This window comes from Piliocolobus tephrosceles, chromosome 17, assembly GCF_002776525.5.
Source record: "Piliocolobus tephrosceles isolate RC106 chromosome 17, ASM277652v3, whole genome shotgun sequence".
In the NCBI taxonomy this organism is placed as follows: Eukaryota; Metazoa; Chordata; class Mammalia; order Primates; family Cercopithecidae; genus Piliocolobus; species Piliocolobus tephrosceles.
The window spans coordinates 38,207,300-38,234,655 of record NC_045450.1 but is presented as its reverse complement, the minus strand read 5'-3'; the positions used below and the strand labels follow the sequence as shown (position 1 = coordinate 38,234,655).

Genomic DNA, 27,356 nt, shown 5'->3' with positions numbered 1-27,356 from the left:
CCATGTTGGCCAGGCTGGTCTCGAACTCCTGACCTCAGGTGATCCACCCGCCTTGGCCTCCCAAAGTGCTGGTATTATAGGCTAGTTTTTTAAAATTGTGGGTTTAAAATATATATATACTTATAATTTATAAATACATTATATATATTTATATAACAAAATTTACCATTTCATCCATTTTTAAGTGTATGATTCAGTGGTACGATTAAGTGTACGATTCAGTGGTATCAATTACATTTACAATGTGGCCACAACAATCACCACTGTTTGTAAAACTTCTTCATTATCTGAACAACCTATTAAGGCTTAGTCTATTTTTAAGTATTCACAATAATGTATGAATTTTTGAGAAGCATTTCTTCCTTCTTCTGTGTCCACCTCTAAGAGCTGTGCATCAGTGTGTTTTTAAATTTTAAAATATATGTAGGAAGTTTGTAAGAAGTATTGATGGGAGTAAATACTAACAAACTTGTATTTACTAACAAGTAAATACTAACAATCCAAACTGTGGCTTAACATTTTTATTTCCAGATGATACAAAAGTAAATAAACTTACTAGATTTCTGTTTGATACAATGCTGCAGAATCAGAAAGAATAGATTATGATCATGTTTTCTTATAAAATATCAAGAGATCTCAGGAAAACTGAGAAGTGATAAGTACAAAGAAAATGAAGTTTAAAGTCAAGTCTTCCTAATCTGTAGATTAGGGAAGGGAAAATTCTACAAAAATAGACTAAGAAAGACCAACTGTCAGATCTTTCAAAAATGAGGACTTTTCATAAGGATCATCCATGTCTATTAAGTATACACTGACCTAGAGTGATTTTTGTTTGTTTTTTTTTTGGGAGGTAGAGATGGCATCTTGCTATGTTGCCCAGGGTGGTCTTGAACGCCTGGGCTCAAGCGATCCTCCCAACTAGGTCTCCCACAGTGCAGGGGTTACAGGCATGAGCCACCATGCCCAGCCTAGAGTGATTCCTGACTTTAAAACTGGTATTTCTTCTGTAGCCAGTTCTTACCACTTACATTATAAAAGTGATCTAGAAATAAGGATATTCTTTGAATTGGATCCAAGGATTTAGAACTCTCTGGATTTACTGAATTACTCTTTAAAAAGCAGTTCTATCTCACATATGTAAACTAAAACCTTTCACCTTGCAGATCTTCTAAGCAGCTGCCTAAAAAATATAAACCAGATGGATAGCAAAACTGCCCTTTTCTGTATTTCTTGGGCCAGCACTAATGTCATTCACTAGGGTAGCACAGCTCAACACAGTAGAACATACTCAGTTGTCTTAACTCACTGCTTTGTCTATACCTAACTGGATCATGCAGCTCTATCTTTAAGAAGGCTTTTCTATTTCTCCTGATTTTAAAAGTAATACGTATTTGCCTTAAAAATTTTACAGAAATCACCAGGAATTCTGTCACCCAACAATGATCTTAACAGTTTGGTTTTTCCATTTCCACCATTTTGTATGCTCATAAATAAACATACACTTTAAAAATAGGGATCTTTGGTGGGATTGTAAACTAGTTCAACCATTATGGAAAACAGTATGGCAATTCCTCAAGGATCTAGAACTAGATGTACCATATGACCCAGCCATCCCACTACTGGGTATATACCCAAAGGATTATAAATTATGCTACTACAAAGACACATGCACACGTATGTTTATTGCGGCACTATTCACAATAGCAAAGACTTGGAATCAACCCAAATGTCCATCTGTGACAGACTGGATTAAGAAAATGTGGCACATATACACCATGGAATACTATGCAGCCATAAAAAAGGATGAGTTTGCGTCCTTTGTAGGGACATGGATGCAGCTGGAAACCATCATTCTTAGCAAACTATCACAAGAAGAGAAAACCAAACACCGCATGTTCTCACTCATAGGTGGGAACTGAACAATGAGCTCACTTGGACTCGGGAAGGGGAACATCACACACTGGGGCCTATCATGGGGAGGGGGGAGGGGGGAGGGATTGCATTGGGGAGTTACACCTGATATAAATGATGAATTGATGGGTGCTGACGAGTTGATGGGTGCAGCACACCAACATGGCACATGTATACATATGTAACAAACCTGCACGTTATGCACATGTACCCTAGAACTTAGAGTATAATAAAAAAAAAAGAAAAAGAAAAAAAAAAAAAAAAGGGATCATATTAAATATATAGCAATCGGCCAGGTACGGTACCTCACACCTGTAATTCTAGCACTTTGGGAGGCCGAGGCAGGCGGATTGCTTCAAGTCAGGAGTTCAAGGCCAGCCTGGCCAATATGGCAAAACCTCTCTACAAAAATACAAAAATTTAAGGCTGAGGCATGAAAATTGCTTGAACCCAGCAGGCGGAGGTTGCAGTGAGCTGAGATTGGGCCGCTGCACTCTAGCTTGAGCGACAGAGCAAGACTCTGTCTCAAAAAAAAAAAAAAAAATTAAATAAACATAGCAGTCTATCGTCTATCCTTTTTAAAAGATACCTGTTACATCATGCATTTTCCTGTGTTCTTAAATAGTCTTTAAAGGCCCTTCTTTTAAGTGATTCATGTGGCACAAAAATGCATGGAATATTTTCTTCTAATATATACTCTATTAACTTCACTTATAGGGTTAAATACAATTTAAATTTCCAGATAGTAAGCCCCAAAATATTCCCCTAGTATTTTAAACTTACTCCTTCCAAGACCTCCAGTATCAGCACGAACTTCAGTCACCCTTCTGGGAGTCAAAGGGGAGCCCGCAATGCAAATTTCATCTGCCCTTTCCAGGTTCTGAGGTGGCATGACCTGTGAAGAATTGGTTACACAGAATGCCAGGATCCAAAACAGCACTTTAATTAGAAATCCAACAGTAATCTAAGGCAGAAAAAGTCTCTTAACAATTATTCCATCTAAATAAAATCAGCTGTCTTTCCCATTTTCATAATAAAGTTAAAAAAAAAAAACTTTTGGCAGTCAAAAAAATGCAAAACCTTGTAATTGGATACTAAATATGAGTCAAACTTCATTACTGGTTTGGAGAGTTTGAATATCAACCACTCTAAAGCAGGGGTCCCCAACCCCTGGGCCATGGACCCTGTTAGCAACCGGGCAACATAGCAGGAGGTGAGTGGCAGGCAAGTGAGCAAGCGAGCAAAGCTTCATCTGTACTTACAGCTGCTCCCCATCACTCACATTGCTACCTGTGCTGGCCTCCCGTCAGATTAGTGGTGGCATTAGATCCTCATAGGAGTGTGAACCCTATTGTGAACTGCACACATAAGGGATCTAGTTTGCATGCTCCTTATGAGAATCTAATGCCTGCTGATCTGTCACTGTCTCCCACCACGTCCAGATGGGACCATCTAGTTGCAGGAAGACAAGCTCAGGGCTCCCACTGACTGTACATTTTGGTGAATTATGTAATTATTTCATTATATATTACCACGTAATAATAATAGAAATAAAGTGTTCAATAAATGTAAGGCACTTGAATCATCCCAAAATCTCCCCCACCCAGAACCCTGTCCATGGAAAAATTGTCTTCCATGAAATTGGTCCTTGGTGCCAAAAAGGTTGGACCACTGCTCTATGGGAGAGAAACTTGATAAGGAAATCAAGAAAGAACACTGAATTTTTACTCTGTCACCAAAATCTTAGGACAACTACAAATTATCTGACTTGTTTCCTCTTTGACATGGGGTGAAGTATGACAGGTCACTTACCTTACTTAAGGTGTATGTCTGCTGCCTAAACCCTGAAGGCTGGGTAGTGAGCCAAGGCCATGGTGCCCAGCCAAGGAGCAGGTGTCCCTGATAACCCAAACATCCCAGAGAGGATCTGAGAAACTACCAAGGAAAACAGTCCCATCGTGCACACACATAGTAGGCAAAGAGCCAGAAAATTAGCAGCTTAGCGATGGGAGGTGGTGAGGCTCTCTAGAGCTGTCCTGCTGCTACCTAGGAGTACCCTGTATATAAGTCTTTTATTTTTCCCCACAACCTCTGCCTCCTCCATATGTAAGTCTTTTTTTTTTTTTGAGACGGAGTCTCGCTTTTGTTGCCCAGACTGAAGTGCAATGGCACAATCTCGGCTCACCGCAACCTCCACCTCCTGGGTTCAAGCAATTCTTCCGCCTCATCCTCCCAAGTAGCTGGGATTACAGGCATGCATCACCACGCCTGGTTAATTTTTTGTATTTTTATAGAGACGGGGTTTCTCCTTGTTGGTTAGGCTGGTCTCAAACTCCCAACCTCAGGTGATCCACCAGTCTCGGCCTCCCAAAGTGCTGGGATTACAGGCATGAGCCACTGCGCCCAGCCCCTACATATCTAGATCTTAATAAACATATCTACTTGCCAAGCTGGATTTGTCTGAGTCATTCTTTGTCTCTTGGCACCTTCCCAATTTGCGGGTAGAGAGGGAACGACGTTATAGTCCCAAGTTTTTCTCATAACAAGGTGTAATTAATTATAACATATTAAACCCATTGCCACCCTCCCATCCCCAAAAGGATTATTAATAGATTAGATATTGATGTATTTTTCTCATAAAAAGATGTTATTTTCACAAACCTCTTCACATGTAGGAACTCTGTTTTCATTGTCTCTAATTTTTTCCCAGAGTGGAGACTCTGGTTTCCACGCCAAATGATCTAAGATCTGTTCTTCAATCTGATTAAGGTGTTTTACCACCTCTCTACAAAGGCCATCTTCTGCTCTAATGAATACTTCTATCACCTGAAATAAAAAATGTCCTGGTTCACTGAATAATAATTATTAAATATTTTTAAATATTTAGACAAAAAATTAGTCAAAAATTACAAGCTGAAATATTTTGAAACAGCTGGTCTTCCTTTTACTGTCTTTGTAAATAATTATAGTTCAAACCATGTGAATTACATAAAATGGTTTACATTGTGATGTATTTCAAAAGTTTTTAATGAAAATACATGTATATTGAGGTTGAAAAACATTACTCTTAAAATTTCATATAAAAATCTCTTAACATTTAATCTATGCCACTATAAAAATTAGTTTTGACTATCTTATGAGAGTTAAGATAAACTCATATGCTAACTCAGTATCAAGAAATAGCTACCAAATCAATGCTTTAACTCTATGCCTCTCTGTAACACATGAAAGAGAACTTTTATTTTTTTCTGACATTTTCAGTGGTATTTAATTTTCATAAAATAAAAAAAGGCTGCTATACAAGATTAGCTAGTGACATGTGTGCTACTTTTTTTAAGCCTTCTCATCTCATAAAAATCGCAGTATTCTAAAAACTGTTATTACATAAAGAAAGGAATCAAAGCTTTTACCCAAAATGGATCTTTCATACAATATTAAAAAATTTACATAGGTCTTAAGATTCTATTTCTTTTCTACTCCACAAATAGTGATTAATTATGTAATTAAAAACAGAATAAATATACTTAGATGTTAACTTGAACTAAACGACTAACAACAGGAAGTTGGTCTCATTTACAATATCCACATTAGTATCATATTTTAAAAAATACCTTATAAAAATGATAAAGAGGCACTTCAAATATTTCAGTAATAAATGGAAAATTCCCAGGAGGCTTGTAAGAAAAAGTGACGACCTCAAGGCAGCAGGCCAACAGAGATCTGTGGAAGGCATCTTGTTCTAGAATACCCTATAAAATAAAGTTATTAGCATTCAGAAACATTTACTTAGTCTAAAAAGTCATTTCATACCCAGTGAATTTTAAGTGAAAATACCAAAGAAAGTCTCATTTTCTGACTAAGTGCAAAGTGTGTGCTTATTTTCTTACAAAACCTTTCTTAATTATATAAATAAAGCCCATTTTTTAGTGGAGGAAATATATTAAAGGAATGTATGAGACTTTTAAAACCTTACCTGTTATATCTTAAAAGAGATTACATCTCTAACCAAAATACACACACATCCTGATGCTTAGAAGAACAATGACAGGGAAAGATGTTTCAAAACAGTATTTACAGTCAGTGCTATAAAAAACTGAAAGGGGGGCCAGGCGCGATGGCTCACGCCTGTAATGCCAGCACTTTGGGAGGCCAAGGTGGGCAGATCACCTGAGGTCAGGAGTTCGAGACCAGCCTGACCAACATGGTGAAACCCCATCTCTACTAAAAATAGAAAATTAGCCAGGTGTGGTGGCACCCACCTGTAGTCCCTGCTACCCAAGAGGCTGAGGCAGGAGAAGCACTTGAACCCAGGAGGTAGAGGCTGCAGTGAGCCGACATTGCGCCACTGCACTCCAGCCTGGGCAACAAGAACGAAACTCTGGCTCAAAAAAAAAAAAAAAGAGAAGAAAAAGAAAAAAAAAAAAATTGAAAGGGGCCAAGTGGGTGGCTCATACCTATAATCCCAGCACTTTGGGAGGCCGAGGCGGGCAGATCACCTGAGGTCCAGAGTTTGAGACCAGCCTGGGAAATACTGTTCAAGAATCACTTGAATCTGGGAGGCAGAGGTTGTGGTAAGCCAAGATTATACCACTATACTCTAGCCTGGGCAACAGAGTGAGACTCTGTCTCAACAACAAACCCAAAAAAACAGAAAGGCAAGCAGGCAGGTGACTGGCTAGATGACCATGTACCAAAAGTCAGTATGTTTATCACAGGATGACATTAATCATAGGTGATTTTTATTTTCTTCTTTTTGCTTACAATTTTCCAACATTATAAACAATTATTATTTTTTAATTAAAAGCTACTGAGGCACCAAAAGCACAGGCAACAGGCCAGGCGCAGTGGCTCACGCCTGTAATCCTAGCACTTTGGGAGGCCAAGGCACACAGACCACCTGACGTCCGGGGTTCCAGACCCGCCTGGCCAAACATGGCAAAACCCCGTCTCTACTGAAAATACAAAAATTAGCTGGGCATGGTGGCGCACGCCTATAATCCCAGCTACTTGGGAGACTGAGGCAGGAGAAATCCTTGAACCCAGGAGGCGGAGGTTGCATTGAGCCGAGATCGTGCCACTATACTCAAGCCTGGGCAACAGTGCAAGACATACATACATATATTTAAAAAAAAGCACAGGCAACTAGTGAAAAAATAAATTGGATTTCATCAAAATTAAAAACTTTTGTGCATGAAGGAGACTATAAATAAAGTTAAAAAAACCCTACAGAATGGGGCAGGAAGGAAATTATGTTTTATTGCGCTGATCAATACATTGGTTATTTTACTCACAGATAAATCCATGTCTCCTAGTCTTTTTTGTTCCTGCTCAATAACAGATTCTAATACTTTATAGTAAAGCATCTCCGCAAAACGAAAATGTTTGCTGGCAATTTCTGTAAAATAATAAAAAAAAATCCACAAAAATGGCACACAAAGAAAATAAAGGCCCATTCCTCCTTCTTTACTCACAAAATAAAATTTAAAAACCAACCCAATACTTTAGATATGCAAACTTCTTATGACTGGTGTTTTAATTATCCCTAAGATACCTTAATTTTCTTCATGGTAACAGTCACATTTTTCTAAAATTATTAAATGAATTTGCACATAAAGAACTATAATATCATTTAAGACTTACACCCTTTTTTCCCCTCTATGGTTGAACAAAATAAACCCACGCTAAGAGGTATGTAACTGGCTTACTATTCTACACCTACTTAGTTCCAATTCCTGACATCAAACAATTCCTAGGCCAGGGCCCATAACAGTGATATCTTCTGTCCTTATTCTCAACATGTTGAAGAATCACTATGCTTCTATTTAATATCCAGTTTACAAAAAAAAAAAAAAAAAAAACTAAAGATTTGCAGATAAAAAAGCATCAGAAGTCCATTAAAATAAAAATACCACTCTAAAATTTCTATCTTACTGAGAAGGGCTCAGAAATCACTTGGTTGACCAGAAAAATTGGACAGCCATATCCTAGCCCTCAGTCTAAAGTCATAAATCTTTTCCTCATCTTTCTTAGTAAGAAATGACTCCATTTAGTTAAACTTCAAACATAAGAGCAGAATAACCATATTAAACCTTACCTTTAGCACAATTACTGAAATCCTCATCTGGCTGGAAATGCTGAGAATATATTTCAAACATTTCTTTCAGTCTGTTAGCAATAGCCTGGGTTGGATCTCTGGAACATGTCCTAAAAAGGTAATGAGAAATAACATAATTTAAAGGTCCTGGCAAGTCACAAGGGGATAAAATGTTTCTATAATTTCACTAACATGTAAATATAAAACACTCTGAACAGAAACTATATACTTCCCAAATTAATCCAAGAGATCCTATACTTCCTTTTCAAAGGTGGTGGTATTACCAGTTGGAATGAAAAGAAAAAAAAAACTTTTCTTGTGTGGGGCTATACCTTTTATTTTATATATTTATTTATTTTTTGAGACAGCTCGCTCTGTCATCCAGGATGGAATGCAGTGGTGCAATCTTGGCTCACTGCAACCTCCAGCTCCCAGGTTCAAGTGATTCTCCTGCCTCAGCCTCCAAGTAGCTTGGACTGCAGGCACCTGCCACCACGCCCAGCTAATTTTTGTATTTTTAGTAGAGATGGCCATGTTGGCCAGGCTGGTCTCGAACTCCTGGCCTCAAGTGATCCACCTGCCTCAGACTCCCAAAGTGTTAGGATTACAAGAATGAGCCACCTCGCCGGCCGGGGCTACACCTTTCACTGCAGGAAGTTTAGCAACCTTGGCCTGGGCCCATTCGATGTCTATGACTGTCCCCCACCTGTCCTTCACATCCCCCAGTCACTGATGATCCAAAATTGCCCTTAACTACTTCCGTAGAGGGCAGTACAACTCCCATTAAGAACACCTGGAAGAAAATAGAATGAAGGGGTGTAAAACCCATACTACAGACTCATATAAACTGTTCCTGGCATTCTACATTTTTCCCACAAATGAGGTTTATTTCAGTCTTTTTATTATTAGAAAGGAATATATGTTCAATGCAGAAGCATTATACAAATTATCACCATGTAAGCTTTTTGTAACAACTGTTTTTATCTTGATCACATATAGATATATAATTATATACATATTCTTTGTGAAAATGAAGTTTAAAAAATTATAAAGAGAATAAAATCAATTATAGTCCTGCTAGAGACAACTATTGAATACATACATAAGCAGAAGTTTTCTGGGAACACACACACACATACCTTTCTACAAAAACAGGACCCTTTATTTTACCTAGTATTTACTGGTAATATTTAACCCCACTAATGGTACCTAAGATTTAAAATGCTGTTATGCCTAGGTAGAAACTGTAAAGAGATCTGGAAGATACAGAGATTAAGATGGCTTCTGAAATGTATTTACAAAATGCTTCTAAATTCAAGGCAAACAAGGTGCATCTGAAAAACATGACTCAGGAAGAGGCCACAGAGATATAATTTGTTAAGTATAAATCACAATCAAGTTTATGAATAAAGTAGACTTCACGAAAATGTAAAGGAAAAGTAGTTGGCATTTAAGAAGCCTGGCTATGAGTGGGAAATTACTTATGTGTACATATAGAGTCTTCTTGATATACCACCATCAGAAATAAAATGGGGTCCTTTTGGGTCTACGTCATCATGTCATAAGGTTTTAGGACTGAGAGAGACCTTGGAGGTAACTTTTCAAATCAGCTTGCCAAAGGTTATGCGTAAGAGGATGAGATTCAGCCTACTCGGCTTTTAACTAAAACTCAGTGATATTCCTACCAGTCTCAGGGAAATCAAAGAAACTAAATGCAGTGAACTTCCTTTCCAGGATAAGGATGTTTTATAGAGTTTACAAAAGTTACAGTGGTTTTTGTCTGCTTTATGAACATGTGGAACTCCATTAATCTTTTCAAATCTGAGTCACCCTTCAGAACTTACCTCAGGTTCAACCCTCTTCACAAAGGCCTTTGACAATTCCCATCTTCACTGAGCTTCCCTCTGCCCCCACCCACCACTCCCTGAAATCTTGAAAGAACAGTTGGCAAAGACAGTTCTGTGCTTTATTCTACAGTGTCTGGTGTTATCAGTTACTGTGTCTTGTATTATATTAAAAAAAAATCTGAGGAAAGAAGATCTTCCACTTATACATCTTATTGCTAGGTCCTCTACAGACTCACAACAGGACTCAGTATACAATTGATACAAAATTATTCATGGGTGAATTAAGGCATTAATAATGAAAAAATAGGAAACTGGAAAATGGTCAATAACCAAATCTTAGAAAGCAGACAGGGCTCAAACTAACCTGAGAATCTGTTCCAATTTCTCACTTGGTGCATTCCTGAGGCCTGTCAGCATGGTGTGAAGACGACTCAAGCTATGCGTAGCTGTGGAAACTGGGGTCACACAAGGGCTGTTCTCCTTAATGTACCTAACACCAGTTAGCGGTGTGGAGATTCTAAGTGCTTTGGACTAAAGAAAAAAACAGTTACATAGAATAAAAATTTTTTAAAGAACATTATTTTAGGCCAGAAAGACTTTAATTCACTTCACAAATGGGACTTCAAGAGAGTAAAACTTTATCTTTACAATATCAATACATGTGACTGACTCAAATGTCACCATTCTTGGAATTTAAACGTAACAGCATTAAGAGCTGCCAATATCCATGTGAAGATGAAGGCGTGAAAGAATAATTTGTATTTTAGCTAACTAAAAGTTTGTCTCCTAAAAGTTAAAACTCTAGGCCGGGCGCGGTGGCTCAAGCCTGTAATCCCAGCACTTTGGGAGGCCAAGATGGGCGGATCACAAGGTCAGGAGATGCAGACCATCCTGGCTAACCCGGTGAAACCCCGTCTCTACTAAAAAAATACAAAAAACTAGCTGGGCGAGGTGGCGGGCGCCTGTAGTCCCAGCTACTCGGGAGGCTGAGGCAGGAAAATGGCGTGAACCCAGGGAGGTGGAGCTTGCAGTGAGCTGAGATCACGCCACTGCATTCCAGCTTGGGCGACAGAGCAAAACTCCATCTCAAAAAAGTTAAAACTCTAAAATAAGGTATAGCTCCCTACATTCCCTCTTGTAAAATTTATGCTCAGAGGCAAAGATAAGCATTCTGCTCACCTGAAAAAACTAAGATTATTCTCAGCTCTGAGAAACAGAATATCACAATTCCCATCTACTGCTATTTTTGCACACACTCAAAGATAAAAGAAAATTGTGAATTAAATTTGGTTGAAAAAAATCCATTTAAGAAAAGCCTACTGATATGGTTTGGCTATGTCTGCATCAAAACCTCAACTTGAATTGTATTTCCCAGAATTCCCACATGTTGTGTGAGGCACCCAGTGGGAGGTAAATGAATCATGGAGGCCAGTCTTTCCCGTTCTATTCTTGTGATAGTGAATACATCTCACGAGATCTGATGGGCTTATGAGGGGTTTCCGCTTTTGCTTCTTCCTCATTTTTCTCTTGCCACCGCCATGTTAAGAAGTGCCTCTCGCCTCGCACCATGATTCTGAGGACTCCCCAGCCACGTGGAACTGTAAGTCCAATTAAACCTCTTTTTGTTCCCAGTTTCAGGTATGTTTTTATCAGCAGCGTTAAAATGAACTAATACACCCACTATCCAAATATTCAAATTTGCTTCAGAGAGAGAATAAAATGAACATTCCCTAAAAAGGCAACTTGATGCAGAACAGCCTTCATTGGTCTTCCTAGCCCTCCTCTACCTTTGGTTACCAGAATCTATCACAGTTTTTCCCATTAAAGTAGACAGGTCTTCAGAGAAACAAGTTAAAGTCAACATTCTTGACAATAAATATGGAAAAGACGTGACTTGGTGTCAAAGGAGCTAGTAAAACATCTTTCTGATTTTTCAAATAAACTCTGAAAGGTTAAGATAACTTAACAGTGTCTTTTAATATTCAAGATAAACCAAATTTCCCTGTGTATTAAATGTACTTATTCTAATTTTTTAAAAAACCTAGCAAAATTTTCACCTGGCAACAGAGCCAACTATTCAAGTTTCCTAAGATACAGAAAAGCACAGAAATTTACTATATATAGAAACAAACCTACATGTTTTCTCTGTCTTAAAGTGCAATACAACTAAGACTTCCACTTTGTTTCAAAGAAATTCATTCTATAATTAAATCAATAAAATGATCTGGGTAGATTAATTGCATTCAAAAGGCTGCTCCCTGCCTTACAAGGTTTCTTGTAGCTACCTACTTCACTGTGCATGAACCAAAGCCTACACTGGGAGGGAAAAACACCTCGCACATGAACAGGAGAATCAACAGCAGCCAGCAGCATATAACCACATCACCCACAGGCAGCAATAGTTTCACAGAGGAAACTAGGTGTGACAACCACAAACAGCTTCCTGCCAGAGTCCTTAAGGTCAACATGGTGTTTCTTGGTAGCACTGTGCTTAGCTTAGAGCTTCCTGTTCATTCTGATCAAGAGGAATCTTTCTTTAACTTGAGTGCAAATATTAAGTCGGTATCTTAAAAACATTTGGATGTTCCTTCTCCAAATAAAGACTTACAAAATTTGGAGTGACTCTGAGCTTTGCCCTTAGTCCTCTTTTATTCTCTCTTATTTCATACCTCTAAGTAATCTCTCCTCATTTTAGAGCTTTAAAAGCCATCTACAGTTGGGCGCGGTGGCTTATGCCTGTAATCCCAGCACTTTGGGAGGCCGAGGCAGGCAAATCATGAGGTCAGGAGTTCAAGACCAGCCTGACCAACATGGTGAAATGCCGTTTCTACTAAAAATACAAAAAATTAGCTGGGCGTGGTGGCAGGCGCCTGTAATCCCAGCTACTCAGGAGGCTGGGGCAGGAGAATCGCTTGAACCTGGTGGCAGAGGTCACAGTAAGCTGAGATTATACCATTGCACTCCAGCCTGGGTGACAGAGTGAGACTCTGTCTCAAAAAAAAAAAAAAAGCCATCTGTATCCTGATGACCCTAGGACATATATACACAACCCCTAACCTCTACTGTGAACTGTGAACTCCGGTCTTCTATTCCACAACTGTCTATTCAACTTCTCTACTAGGATGCTTAAAAGACACCTCAAATTTAACATGCTAATAACCCTAACCCTTAACTCCCCTTCCCCCAGACTTGCTCTTCCCTCTTAATAAATTTCAGTAGTAAATGTTCCCGGAATGTCTACTATGTGCCAAGCGCTGCATACAACATTGGTCACAGCCTTCGTGAAGCTTATATTCTAATGCAAGGAGACAGGCAATAAATAATTATTTCTACCTACCTCCCTACTTACTGTCAGACAGTGATAAATACGAAGAGAAACACTAACAAGCAGAGTCGAGGGGAAAGGAAGTTGGGGAGGATGTTGTGGTTATTATTGACATAGCAGTCAGGTTATCAGAAACCAGAATGAAGTGAGAAGGAAGCCACATGAATATCTTGAAGTAATACGTTTTAGGCAGAGGGAATTGCAAAGGCAAAGGCTTTGTGTTGCAGGCATGCTTGGCATATCTGAAGAACAAAAAAGGAGGTTAATGTGGCATTAGTGGGTGAGGAGGGAGGATAGTAGTAGATGAATTCAGAGAGAGCCTGGGCCAGATAACTTACGACCTCACAGGCACCTGTCAGGATTTTAGCTTTTATACCATTCACCCAACTGAAGACATCACTGTTCTCTTTTTCTCAAACCCTAGATCCAAACCATCAGTAAATCCTGTTGGTGCTATCTCCAAAATATGGCCCAGATACAAACCATTCTCTGAAGCAAGCCACCACAAACTATTGCCAGAATCACTCCAATAGCTTAACTCCCTACTTCCACCCTTGTCTAGAACCCCACTTTCCCACAAGACCTTTAAAAATGTAAATCAGTCACTCTTCTTAATAACACCTTCTTAATGGCTTTCATCTCAATCACAGCAGAAGCAAAAGTTCTTACGATGGCTTCCAAAGCTTACATGGTGTGTCTGGCTCTCTTGTTCTTCCCTCTTCCTTGTACTTCTTTTTCTTCTCGTTTTTTCTTTTTTTTTGAAAGACAGGCTCTTGCTCTGTCACCCAGGCTGGAGTGCAGTGATGCGATAACAGCTTACTGCAGCCTGCAATTCCTGGGCTCAAGGGATCCTCCTGACTCAGCCTCGCAAGTAGCTGAGCCCACAGGTGGATACAACCATGGCCAGCTAATTTTTTGTATTAATATTTTGTGTAGAGACAGGGTCTCGCTTTGTTGCCCAGACTTGTCTTGAACTCCTGGGCTCAAGCAGTCCTCTGCCTCAGTCTCCCAATGTGCTAGGATTACAAGCATGAGCCACCACACCTGGCCTCCCCTCACTTCTCACCACTTTTTCCCCTCACTGTATTCCTACCACACTGTCATTCTCACTGTTCCTCCAAAAAGCTACTCCTGTTCCAATCGCACAGCTTTGCATTTGTTATGCTCTCAGCTTCGAATACATTTCCCCAGCTATTCATATGGCTTGTTTCCTTGCTTACTTCTGGTGTGTGACACCCTTACCAACCACCTTACCTACAACAGACCACCCATCCCATTCTCACCTCCCCTCAATATTTTGTATTACTACTCTATTTTATTTTCTTCATCTGTCATCACCCAACATACCATGTATTTACTTGTTTATCTCCTGTCCACCTCCCCACACTGGAATATAAGCTTCTTTAGAACAGGGTTCTCGTGGCTATTTTGTTCACTGCTGTATCTCCAGTGTCCAGGACACAACCTGACATATAAAATGCTTTAGGAATATTTGTTGAACGAATAAGCAGACCAGTCTCAAGTCTGAAGCAGCTCACTTCCAGGTGAATTGGCTCTTGGATTATCCAGTGTCTCTGGGGGCACTTGACAGAACTTTAGTGTTTTGTTACCACCACATAGCAAAAGGGAAACTCATGGACTGCATCACCCTAAGTGTCTGTTTGAAAAAATACCACGTGGTCCTGAAATTCAGTTTAAAATAATTTCCTTAAAGACTGTAGATCCTCAGTTTCTCCAGTCTCTTAAATGAAGGCCCCAAGCAGGTCAATTATCACTTTCTAAATGCCTAAAAGTAGTACATATAAGACTATATATTACTGTGTTCACTACATATAAGAGTATATATTACTGGCCCATCTTTTTAAAACCAACAATTATCAGCATGACACATTTGTTTAAATTTATATTAATTTCTCTTTTTCTCAGACCTCAGTAAAATGAATGAAAGTTGATATTAACAAATCAAATATCATAGAGATACCTTTTTCAATTAAGAGAAGTATGATAAGAATTTTCTCCTTCATACTGTAGGCAAGTAAAACACAAACATGAAATTACCAAACTAAAAAAGAACCCCTGGCTTAACTCCTCCTGTATTTCTACTCTTCTGGTGTGGCTAAACTCACCTTGTCAAAATGCTGCTGTAAGATGTTTTTCATCTGCACCCTTTCAGCAGTCTCTGTTCCTGAACCAGTGTTCAGACACCTTGAGAGAGTCCCAATTTCCTCTTCAGCATCCTCTCCAAGAAATATCCGCTCATCTAAATTCCCAACAGATAAAACATACTCCTCATAGGCCTTATTGATGGCTTTACTATAGGAAAAACAAATACAGACAAAATGTACTCTCTCACAGAACTGCCATTTCAATTAATTATTTTTTTATTTACTAAAAGTTCTAATAATTTTTTGAAAGTTAAACTTTGGTAGGGTAACTTGTGTTATAAAAACTGGATAGTATAGCTGGGCGCAGTAGCTCACACCTGTAATCCCAGCATTTTTGGAGGCCGAGGCAGGTGGATCATGAGGTCAGGAGTTCGAATCCAGCCTGGCCAGTATGGTGAGACCCTGTATCTACTAAAAATATAAAAATTAGCTGGGCATGGTGGCACGCGCCTGCATTCACAGCTACTCATGAGGTTGAGGCAGAAGAATTGCTTGAACCCAGGAGGTGGAGGTTGCAGTGAGCCGAGATCGTATCACTGCATTCTAGCCTGGGTGACACAGTGAGACTCCATCTTAAAAAACAAAACAAAAACTGGATAGTATCACAAGTAATCTTGCTATCCCCATGCTCATCCATCTCACAGTACAAGTATTTTGCTGACAGTGTTTCAGCTGCTGGTAGGTGCAGCTTCTGGTGAGAAGCTTAACTATCCGTCTAGCTATTCTAGCCACCCCTGGAGACTTCCACACTTACACATCATCAATTTTCACCCATACAGTTCCAAAAGAATTTATTTCAAAATTTATAACCCAGAAGCTTAATGAAACTTCAAAGAACAGCCATACAATTTTGAACACATTTAAAAAGTGTGCTTATATTAGGTGACAGAATTTTTGCTTCCTTGTATTCTCTCACAAAACATATTCTCAGTTTCCAGAGTACAAACAATAAAAACACTAACCTCTGAAGTTCCTAAGTATACAATTTAAAATATTAAAACATTTTATACAGAAGTACTCACAAACTCTCTCCAAAGTTTCCAGGTTCTAGAAACCCAGTAAGATTTTCTTCTTTTCCCTTAAGGAGCTATGATAAAAGAAGAGATCCTTAAGTCGTCATGGTAAATCAAGTTTTTCTCCAGAAAACATTTTCACGTTATTTCTTTGCTACTTAACAAACCTTTTTTTCATAAAGTTTCCTAATATAGGGTTTCCAGAAATGTTCCTTTATCCCCTTTGCTTCCAAAACTAGGCCATCATGTAAGGAACACAGTTTCTCAATGATACAAGGGGGGTCAGAGGAAGGTTTAGAATCCTTAGCATGAAAATCTTCAGACAGGCCTATGGTGTACAGAATCAAAAAACAGAGATATCAGCATACAATAAGCCAATTTGTAATAAACTTAACATTTTATTTATAATCAGTATACCACTTAGCATATGAATGTATAGGAAACAGTATATATGCGTCTATTTTAACCCTGAGAATTTGTCAAAAAATGGCAAATAGAAGTAAAGTGTATCATTACTCGAAAGATTTCAGTTATTCAATTATCTATGTAGAGACGGTTAAGGGAAACTTAAAACTTAAATTTTAGGATATTAAATTTTAGGAGACTAAGATTTAAAAACCACAAAAATAAAATATAACTTTGCAAGTAAGTCTACTTTTAAACAAAAAAACACCACTTTAAAAAAAATTACACTGTTCAGAGATTATACACTTTAATTTGAATGTATTAGATGTATTTCACACTAATTTACAGTTTATTCTTGCCCTAGACTCAGCACAAAAGAAAAAAAAATCAAATGAAAATAAAAGAGGTAAAGGTCGGGCATTCCTATAATCCACTTTGGGAGGCCAAGGTGGGTGCATTACTTGAGTCCAGGAGTTTGAGACCAGCCCAGGAAACATGGCGAAACCCCATCTCTACTAAAAAAATACAAAAAATTAGCTGGGTGTGGTGGTGTATGTCTGTAGTCCCAGCCACCTGGGAGGCTGAGATGAGAGGATCATCGGAGCCCAGGAGGTTGAGGCTGCAGTGAATTGTGATTGCACCACTGCACCCCATCCTGGGTGACAAGAGTGAGACCCTGTCTCAAAAACAAATTCTTTTTAATTAAAAAAAAAAAAAAAAAAAAAAAAAAGGTAAAAGTGAAAGGGAATATAAAAGGGAATTAGGACAGAAATGCAAGAAAGAACAGAAAAGAATATGAGGAACATTAAATTTACCATACCAGAGCAACTGAAGTAACTAACTCCACTAATTTTAAAAATCTACCTTGATAGACAAGCTGAAATTTTAACTGAAACCACCTCAAAACTGAGAATCACCCAGAATCCTATTACAATATTACTCCAAGAGCAGCAGCAATATTTATTTTAACTCTATACACACTTTTTAATATTTGCTTTGAAAATCATAATTTGGGCTAACTACTTATCATTCATAGAAATTATATACCTAAGTTCTATTAAATGCAATGCCAAAATCATCATTTCCATATATGTTAGTTTAAAAAATGAAAGTTCATTTTATTTATTTTAGAACCATAACTATTCTTCCGTACCAAAATTTGAGATAAGATTCTTTCAGCAAATTCTTTTTGATCTCCTACGATGTGTCAGGCACAAAGTTTGCCAATGTAGAAAAACACTATTGGCTTTAATGTCATCTTTGCAACTCTGAGTTTCTAAATGCCTTCTCCTTGTTGAGTATATATTTCAGAAATTTCTAAAGTTGTCATTTAAGACTTTAAACTTCGTGCTATCTGCAAATGTTTTTCCAAAAATATTTTTACAGGAAGCTTGACTCTTAGTTATAAGTACCGTGGATAACTGCAATGACAGGAGCTTTTCAAAATACTGATGATAGGAAACCTGTACAACTCCAAGGGTAAACATAACACAGAAATGCAGATGGTCCAGAAATCTTTGATTTGCAAACCTACCTTTAAAATTAGGGTTCACAAGTTCTTTACGATTAGAACACTGAAGTGCATTTCCATAAACTAAGTCCAAAGCACACAGCAGCAGGTGATAAGAATTGACCAAATCATCACTTATCATGGGGAAATTACCTGAAGGATTATAAGCACTTATACAGTTAAATTAGCATTGACTTTGTAACATTTTAAAAACAATTTATTCCTTTAATATTATTATGACATTACAAAACATTGTACAAAATTGACTCATTACAATAAGTGTTATGGCAAATTTAAATTTTGAGATATTATTCTTATATCTTAATAAATATATATATATATATATATATATATATGTATTTTTTTTTTTTTTTAAGAGACAGAGTCTTGGTGGGTCACCCAGGCTGGAGTGCAGTGGTATGATCATGGCTCACTGCACCCTCAACATCTTGGGCTCAAGGGATCTTCCTGTCTCAGCCTCCTGGGCAGCTGAAATTACAGGCACACACCACCACACATGGCTAATTTAAAAACTTTTTTTAGAGATGGAGTCTTGCTATGTTGCCCAGGCTGGTCTCAAACTCCTGGACCCAAGTGATCCTCCTGCCGTGGCCTCCCAAAGTGCTAGGATTATAGGTGTAAACCACCATGCCTGGCCTTTAATAAATGTCTAACAGCTTAGTGAAAACTATAACTTTACTAAAAATGCCATTCATTCATTAAGTGTTTATTAAATACCTAGTAGCTGACTAAAACTTTATCATTGGTCTTTGAAAATTCTGAACACTAAAAATTCATAAATTATCTCAAACTGTAAGAAACTGTTTTGCATGAAGACATTTTTCTGTCATGAAAATTATTAGAAATACTTAGGAGATAGCCAAAAAAATCATTCATATAATTATTCTCATATACATTTTTTTTTGAGGCAGAGTCTCGCTGTCGCCCAGGCTAGAGTGCAGTGGCACGATCTCAGCTCACTGCAAGCTCTGCCTCCCAGGTTCATGCCATTTCTCATATACATATTTTTAAAAGACCAGAACTTTTGATCAGACTCCAACAGTAACATTTTTAATACTTTTCTATATAATCTCAGACAAATTAATGCAACAGGAGTACCATTAAATATCTTTCAATTCCAGAGTTAATAATCCCAAGAATAATTTGCCGATGCTTGGTAACAAGGAAATAAGAAATCAAAAACCTAAACTGACAGAAACATGTCATTTCTGCAGTGCTGGTTGAACGCTAACACTGAACGCATTTTTACATGTAGTTAAGCCATTTTATTATTATCTTAATTTCCCAGAAATTAAGATTTCTAGTTATTTTACAACTTCAAGCCCATCCCTTTTTTGGTTAAACACTGCACGTATATGCTTCATGGTGATTTTACATTCTTGTATCATCAAATTCAATTTAAATAGCTAACATGCATATGAAGAATTATTTCCAAACCTTAGCGTTTTCACACTTAATGCCTACCCAGGTGTATATGTACACATACACACACCCGCAGCTTTGTTTCAGGTTTCCCTTTCTCTCTGTTCCTCCAAAGAAAGTTACCACTTACCTCAGCACATACAAAACAATTCTTTTTTTGCATAGATGGAAACATTCAACAAATCAACTTAAATGAATTAAAGAGAAAAAAAATTCTTCTGTTGCCAAAGAGGCAAATGATAATCAACACATTAAACTGTGCATTGATATAGCCAAACCAACTTGCTTGGTTCTTCTATAAAGAGGTTTACTATTAAAATATACTTGGTTTCTCATGTTAAAAAAAAAAGGAAGTAAGTAGCACCTACCGATTTCAAGCTACAAAGCCCATCACACCAACAAGCCTAAACTTGTTACTGGTGTGCACTTGGCATAGAAGGCAAAAAAAAATAGCAGCACTGTAACGTCTAATAAAAAGCTGAAATGCCCCTAGAGACCAGAATCTAATTTAATTTAAATTCTAGGACTCTCTCAACAACTCGTATTTTATATTTCAAATCCTGACCTTACAAATAAATCTGACTTTGTGTGAGATATTTTATCTTTTAATCAACAAAGATAACAAGTAAATAGAAATGTTTCATCTCCGGAGTTGGCTTGTCATTAGAAAGGTGGCTACAAAAGAGTAACCCTTTCCCCAAAATAAGTAAGAACTGAATTAAAGCAATTAAATGACTGTTAGAAAAGATCACCATGCATTATAAAAGATCAGCGGTGGATTGTGAGAGGACAAAGATTCTTTGTTTTTTGAGACAGGGTCTCGCTCTGTCGCCTAGACTGGAGGCGCAATCTCAGCTCACTGCAGCCTCCGCCTCCCAGGTTGAAGCAATTCTCCCACCTCAGCCTCCCAAGTAGCTAGGATTCCAGGCATATGCCACAGTGCCCAACCCACAAAGGTTCTTAAGGTGGAATTACTATAAACTGAATTAATGAGATAAAATTCAAACACTGAGCTAATTACAGAGAAAAAACCACCTCAACGGGTCCAGTGAGAACAAAATAAGGACAATGAAATTATTTTTTATTGTATTGTACATATTATATACAGTACCAAATATATTTACTTCTAAGTACACATATGCCATAAGAGATAAACAAAACAGATAAAAATCCTAGAAGTCAGACATACCTGCCCAATACAATCATATGAAAAGATTACCATCATATATAATAGCAGTCACACATTCTAAAATTTGTAGCCACTGTAAAAATGGTTTATATACTCCAAAACCTTTATTTCATGCCACTGATCATGTTGCCTTTGTCATCACTAAAGAAACATGCCAGTGTCATGTATAACAGAAGATTTTTCTCTTGAATCAAGCATGCAGCTTAGGGAAGGAAGGATGGCAGCTCTCACCCTAACTAGCTAGAGAGGGACCAGTTGTAATTAAGATAAATCAAACCTGGAGACCAACAATATCACACATTCTTCCCAGAGGCCTTCACAGCCAGTATGAAACTAAGAACCAGGAACCAGGAGATCTGAGTTCAAATCTTAGCTTTGTTGCCAGCAGCTAGTTTCTGGGCTCAGCTGCCTCATCTTTAAAGTAACTAAGCTGGCTGAGCACAGTGGCTCATACCTGTAATCCCAACACTTTGGGAGGCCGAGGTGGCGGATCACTTGAGGTCAGGAGTTCAAGACCACCCTGGCCAACATGGTAAAACCCCAACACTACTAAAAATACAAAAATTAGCTGGGTATAGTGGTGCATGCCTGCAATCGCAGCTACTCAAGAGGCTGAGACACAAGAATCACTTGAACATAAGAGGCAGAGGTTGCAGTGAGCAGAGATCATATCATTGCACCCCAGCCTGGGCAACAAAGCAAGACCCTGTCTCAAAAATAAGAATAAAAATAAAAAATAAAGTAAATAAGTTAAGCTAGGCCAGGTGCGATGGCTCACACCTGTAAGCCCAGCACTTTGGGAGGCCGAGGCAGGTGGATCATGAGGTCAGGAGTTCAAGACCAGCCTGGCCAAGATGGTGAAACCCCGTCTCTACAAAAAACTACAAAAAATTAGCCAGGCACGGTGGTAGGCACCTGTAATCCCAGCTACTCGGGAGGATGAGGCAGGAGATTGCTTGAACCCGGGCAGCAGAGGTTGCAGTGAGCCAAGATCGCACCACTGCACTCCAGCCTGGGCGACAGAGTGAGACTCCGTCTCAAAAAAAAAAATTAAGTTAAGATAGTTAATCTAATAATGAGAATCTCTCTTATATTTATGAAACTCCTTCCAGCTCTATGATTCTTTGTTAACTTTGCATTTTATTGAGCTATCTTAATGGCAAAGGCATTCCACATAGTATACAGAAGAAACCTATGTAATAATATAACTGCACTTTCCTATCTACTTTAGATTACTAAGAATTATTTCTACACAGAAATATAAAAAGGAACCGGGTGCCATGGCTCACGCCTATAATCCCAGCACTTTGGGAGGCCAAGGTGGGCAGATCACCTGAGATCAGGAGTTCGAGACCAGCCTGGCCAACATGGCGAAACCCCATCTCTACTGAAAACACAAAAATTAGCTGGGCATGGTGGTGGGCACCTGTAATCACAGCTATTCGGGAGGCTGAGGCAGAATTACTTGAGCTGAGATTGTGCCACTGCAATTCACCGTGGGAGACAGAGTGAGACTCCATCTCAAAATAAACAAATAAATAAATAAATACAAAAAGGACAAAAAATAATAGAGACGTGTATTTCACTGAATGCAGACCTTGCGTAGGTCAAATGAGATGAGAAAATGAGAAAAAAGGAAAGAAAATAAGTAGTGTATAAAAGTATTTGACTAAGTATACTTATCTGAAAAAGATACAAAAAGAAAAAAAAAATTCTGAACTGTCCTGAGGTAGATCAGTAACTGCACTCAAGTAAATAAGATATGTCTCATGAAAAATAGAGTTCACAATACAAGCATATACAGAATAATGTGCTTTCAGCTCATAATTTGAAAGAGTCGCTTTGGGTAGTAAAGATGCTGTATACAACAAAATTAAAGGACTTTCCATTTAATAAGAGAAGATTTGGATATTGTAAAGAAATCCAATAGATTATTTGATAAAAAGGCAATACTTAAAAAAGAATCTAGGATTAAAACCCTTGAGAAAATTTTCAGTGAAAACCTTTTCCTGATACATGTTAGAAGCTGACAAAATTAATACCTGAAAACGTAAACAGACGTATTAATATCTAAACAAATATTACTATTTTCTTACCTTTTGCATATATAAAAAGCACCCAACAAAAATGGAAAATTTCAGACACAGTACAGGGCTGTCGCCTTTGGGGGAAGAAAAAAAAAGTCATGAGACAACAGAAGAATCAGAAAAAAAACATCCCAAATGACTATAAATTAGGTGTCAAATAAAACCCACAGTTAAAGGAGAGAGAGACCACATTCAGCTTCACATGGAAAACATGGACGTTCTGCCTCAACAAAATACTGGTAGGAAATAGCTGGGATCCAGGGAAAGAGCCCATTTCAAAGAAAAGAAAATTCTTAAAGAATTTTTTAAAGTTTTTTGAGGGCAAGATAGGTAAGGTGGAAAATAAAATGAATAAAAATAGTTCTTTTGATGACATAGCAATGCTATGCTGCTTTAAGACCACTATATGCAGTCAGATACGTCCTCATTTTTTTCTCCTTTATCATAGCTAATGACCTGTATCCCTCCCTCCCTCCCTAAAGATATTCCAGACTGTATCAAATCACAAAAGGCCTTTTTAATGTAAATTATGAGCTTCCTATAATTCCTTATACTTCCATCCATTAAGAGTACCTGTTGTATATTGCCAAGTTGTCTGCTAAAGTTTCAGACCTGCTTTAAGCTTGGCTTTTCTACCAAAACCTCTGACAACTTTTAGACAAGAAATCTGTGGTTTCCACATCCCAACAGCCTTATTCTAACAAGGTGCCGAGAGGAACGAAATTCCGTGGAGATTAGATTAGATTTAGTTCAGCATTACCATTAGCTAGGGTACACATGCTCACCTGGACTTAGTCATTTCATCTGTCAAAAGATTATTCTATTTGGGTACAATACTGTACTTAATTCACCAGTCCATGGCAAGGATTAAATGTCAGTGTTCTGCTTTTAAAAGCAGCCTCTCTACCATAGGCGTGTGATAAACTATTTCTAATTTGGTTGCCTACCAAAATAAAATTCCATTTTTTTTTTTAGCTTAACACTTAAGCTACTCTTAATTCTGGCTGTACAACTTGAGAATTCCAGGGGAAAAAAAAAAAACTTGACTAACCTCCCACATTTTCTCTTGTTTTATTGCTTTTGTGTCTTTTTATATTTCTATTCCCTCTTGTAGTCATGGGACTTTTATAACACACTGCATTGCATGCACTGGAATCTTCATACCTGCCTCATCTCGCTGACTGTACTGTAAGCTCTCAGAAGACAGAGACTGTGGGGTTTGGTGTTTTAAAAATGCCTGTGTCCTAGGTAATACCTAACCGTATTTCCTGTGGATATGTGCTAAACAAATAGTGACAAATTTTCAAATAGTGTGTGAAAGATGCAGGATACAGTCACAGTAAAGCACATGGGTTCTGCAGTCAGTTTCAATAAAAGCTCCACATTTAGTTGTGCGACTCTGGCCAAATTACTTAACCTCTCAGCGGCTTATTTTCTCTATCTGTAATAACAGTATGAGCATCACAAGGTTGTCAGAGGGATTAACTGAAGTAATACATATTGAAGTCTTAAGAGTCCCTGCCCCAAAACAAATGCTCAGTAAGTGCTATACATCATGACTACAGGTAGCAGAAAGGGCTAATAGAAAGTATACAAAGTGATAAAAATGTAAAATCTCTAATAAAGTGATTTACTTTTTTTTTTTGAGACAAGGTCTTGCTCTGTCACCCAAACTGGAGTACAGTGGTATGATCACAGCTCACTGCAGCCTCAACCTCCCAAGCTCAAGTGATCCTCCCACCTCAGCCTCCCCAGTAACTGGGACCACGGGTGTGAGTCACTATTCCAAGCTAATTTTTGTATTTTTTGTGGAGATGAAGTTTTGCCATGTTGCCCAGGCTAGTCTCAAACTCCTGGGCTCAAGTGATCCGTCTGCTTCAGCCTCCCAAAGTGCTGGGATCAGGTGTGAGCCACTGCACACGGCCTTTTAAAATTATCTTAATTAGAATTAGGTAGTATACACATCCTAAGAAATATCGAAACAAGTGCAATCTGAAATTATTTTCCTGATACTCCAAAAAAAGAAGACATCTTCCTATAAATGATCACACTGGCCTCACTCAGACTCAACACAAAACTTCTATCCAAACTTTAGAATACTTCATTATTTATTTATTTATTTAGTGACGAAGTCTCACGACCCAGGCTGGAGTGCAGTGGGGCGATCGCAGCGCACTGCAATCTCCGCCTCCTGGGTTCAAGCAATTCACCTGCCTCAGCCTCTCAAGTAGCTGGGACAACAGGCACATGCCACCATACCCGCCTAGTTTTTGTTATTTTTAGTGGAGATGGGGTTTTGCCACGTTGGCCAAGCTAGTCTTGAGCTCCTGACCTCAAGCAATCCACCTGCCTTGGCCTCCCAAAGTGCTAGGAGAATATGTCATTTTATTTATTTATTTATTAATAAAACGGAGTCTTGCTCCATCGCCCAGGCTGGAGTGCAGTGGCGTGATCACGGCTCACTGCAACCTCCACCTCCGAGGTTCAAGTGATTCTTCCACCTCACCCTCCCAAGTAGCTGGGTTTATAGGCACCCACTACCACACCCTGCTAATTTTTATATTTTTAGTAGAGATGGGGTTTCGCCATGTTGGCCAGGCTGGTCTCCAACTCCCGACCTCAAGTGATCCACCTGCCTTGGCCTCCCAAAGTGCTGGGATTACAGGCACTCAGCCAGAATATCTCCTTTTATTTATTTATTTATTTATGAGATGGAGTTTCATTCTTGTCGCCCAGGCTGGAGTGCAATGGTACAATCTTGGCTCACTGCAATTTCTGCCTCTCGGTTCAAGGGATTCTTCTGACTCAGCCTCCCGAGTAGCTAGGATTATAGGTGTGCACCACCACGCGGAGCTAATTTTTGTATTTTCAGTAGAGCTGGAGTTTTGCCATGTTGGCCAGGCTGGTCTTGAATTCCTGACCTCAGGTGATTTGCCCGCCTCAGCCTCCTAAAGTGCCCGGATTACAGGTGTGAGCCACCCCACCTGGCTCAGAATACTTAATTTTAAACAGTCAATTCCCCAAAACTGTAAGTGAGCTAGACGAGATGCTTCTGTATCAGTGGTGCCATCTATATTAAAATGTAAATAGTTTTAGTTTTTAAAAATTTTTTTCCTCCTGCTTCGTCATTCCCCCATTTTATTTTTAAAAGGTTACACTTACTGTAAACATCCTTCACAGTCTGGGAAAACTTTTACATTTTAAGAGAAGCAAACATTATCTATTCTAGCCAAATAACTTTAACTCCTTTCCCTTTACTTTTCTTGTCAACACTTTTCTAATTGTTAGAATTTTCATTTCTACTTTATGAAAAAATTTTCAATGATAAAGAAGGAAAATGTGTATCCCATAACTGCCTTTATCTATGAGGAAAGGTAGAAAACACTGAGTCAGAGCATGCCTATAGACTTTGTAGAAGTGATCAGAAAGCACAAATTCATAATAGTTTCAGTTCTCCTGTCTTTTCCCAATCCAGTCTCTCTATTCATTAGAGACATCAAAATACTAGAGAAGTCATTTCAAGGGGATTATTTATTACTCAGTTTGACATAAAATAGTCTATACAGTCACTAGTAGAAAATATAGTGGTTAATATAGTGATCTATATCTAGGGCAGTGCTCCCTTCGGCAGCACATATACTAAAATTGGTACAATACATTGATTAGCACGGCCCCTGTGCAATAAAAAATATATATATCTAGATACAGATACATCTCCAAGGCAGCTAAAGGGTGAAAATCCCTGAAGTCTGACTTGTACAGTTTGCATTTTTTGTTGCTTAAATGAAAAAGGAAGGTTTCAGAACAAGGATCACTGAGGGAAAAATAATAATAAAATAAAATAAAATAACAAAAATGAAAGTTTATAGAAACAAACACCCGTATACATTTAGCAACATGAAAAAAGCCAAACTCTTCATGGCTAACCCACAATGAAAAACAAAAAAAGCATCATTAAAATAAAACTATTGTGGAAAAAGATTTTTTAAATCTCCTTTCTTTTTTAAAACTAGAAAAACTAGCAAAATATTAACGCTGCAGCACAGACTAATGTGTATTCCCGATGAACCAACATGAAAACCTACCGCTGTTTCCGTCCTCGCTGCTGACGAGGTTGCTCTTCTTGAGGGTATTTAAAGATGTCCTGAAAAATGGGTTCATATTTCTTAAAAATTACAGCAGAAACAGTGAAGTTTCTTTCTAATCTCTCAGTACGTTCTCTGAAATGTGGGGGTAGATTTGCCATATCTTCCCACTTCTTCATCTTATTAAAAAATTCGATTAAGCTGGTATTAAAGACAAAAAATAAGATATTTCATAATTAACATAAAGGTAAAGTATACAAAAGTAAGTATTCAAAAGTAAAT

General features: G+C 38.2%; 1 protein-coding gene across 6 annotated transcripts in view; it reads right to left on the bottom strand.

Annotated features, from left to right (window-relative positions):
- Window positions 1-27,356, bottom strand: part of RBL2 (RB transcriptional corepressor like 2) — a 122,047-nt gene that overhangs the window by 26,988 nt on the left and 67,703 nt on the right. For all 6 annotated transcript variants that reach the window (XM_023209941.1, XM_023209938.1, XM_023209935.2 and 3 more), the window contains 12 exons: window positions 27,075-27,275; window positions 22,999-23,063; window positions 18,295-18,423; window positions 16,523-16,683; window positions 16,365-16,429; window positions 15,304-15,490; window positions 10,217-10,383; window positions 8,006-8,115; window positions 7,203-7,306; window positions 5,523-5,660; window positions 4,573-4,737; window positions 2,695-2,806 (listed from right to left, as the gene is read on the bottom strand). In XM_023209941.1, coding sequence (XP_023065709.1) covers window positions 2,695-2,806; window positions 4,573-4,737; window positions 5,523-5,660; window positions 7,203-7,306; window positions 8,006-8,115; window positions 10,217-10,383; window positions 15,304-15,490; window positions 16,365-16,429; window positions 16,523-16,683; window positions 18,295-18,423; window positions 22,999-23,063; window positions 27,075-27,253 — 1,582 coding nt within the window. In that variant the 5' untranslated portion in view covers window positions 27,254-27,275. The remainder of the gene's footprint in view (window positions 1-2,694; window positions 2,807-4,572; window positions 4,738-5,522; window positions 5,661-7,202; window positions 7,307-8,005; window positions 8,116-10,216; window positions 10,384-15,303; window positions 15,491-16,364; window positions 16,430-16,522; window positions 16,684-18,294; window positions 18,424-22,998; window positions 23,064-27,074; window positions 27,276-27,356) is intronic.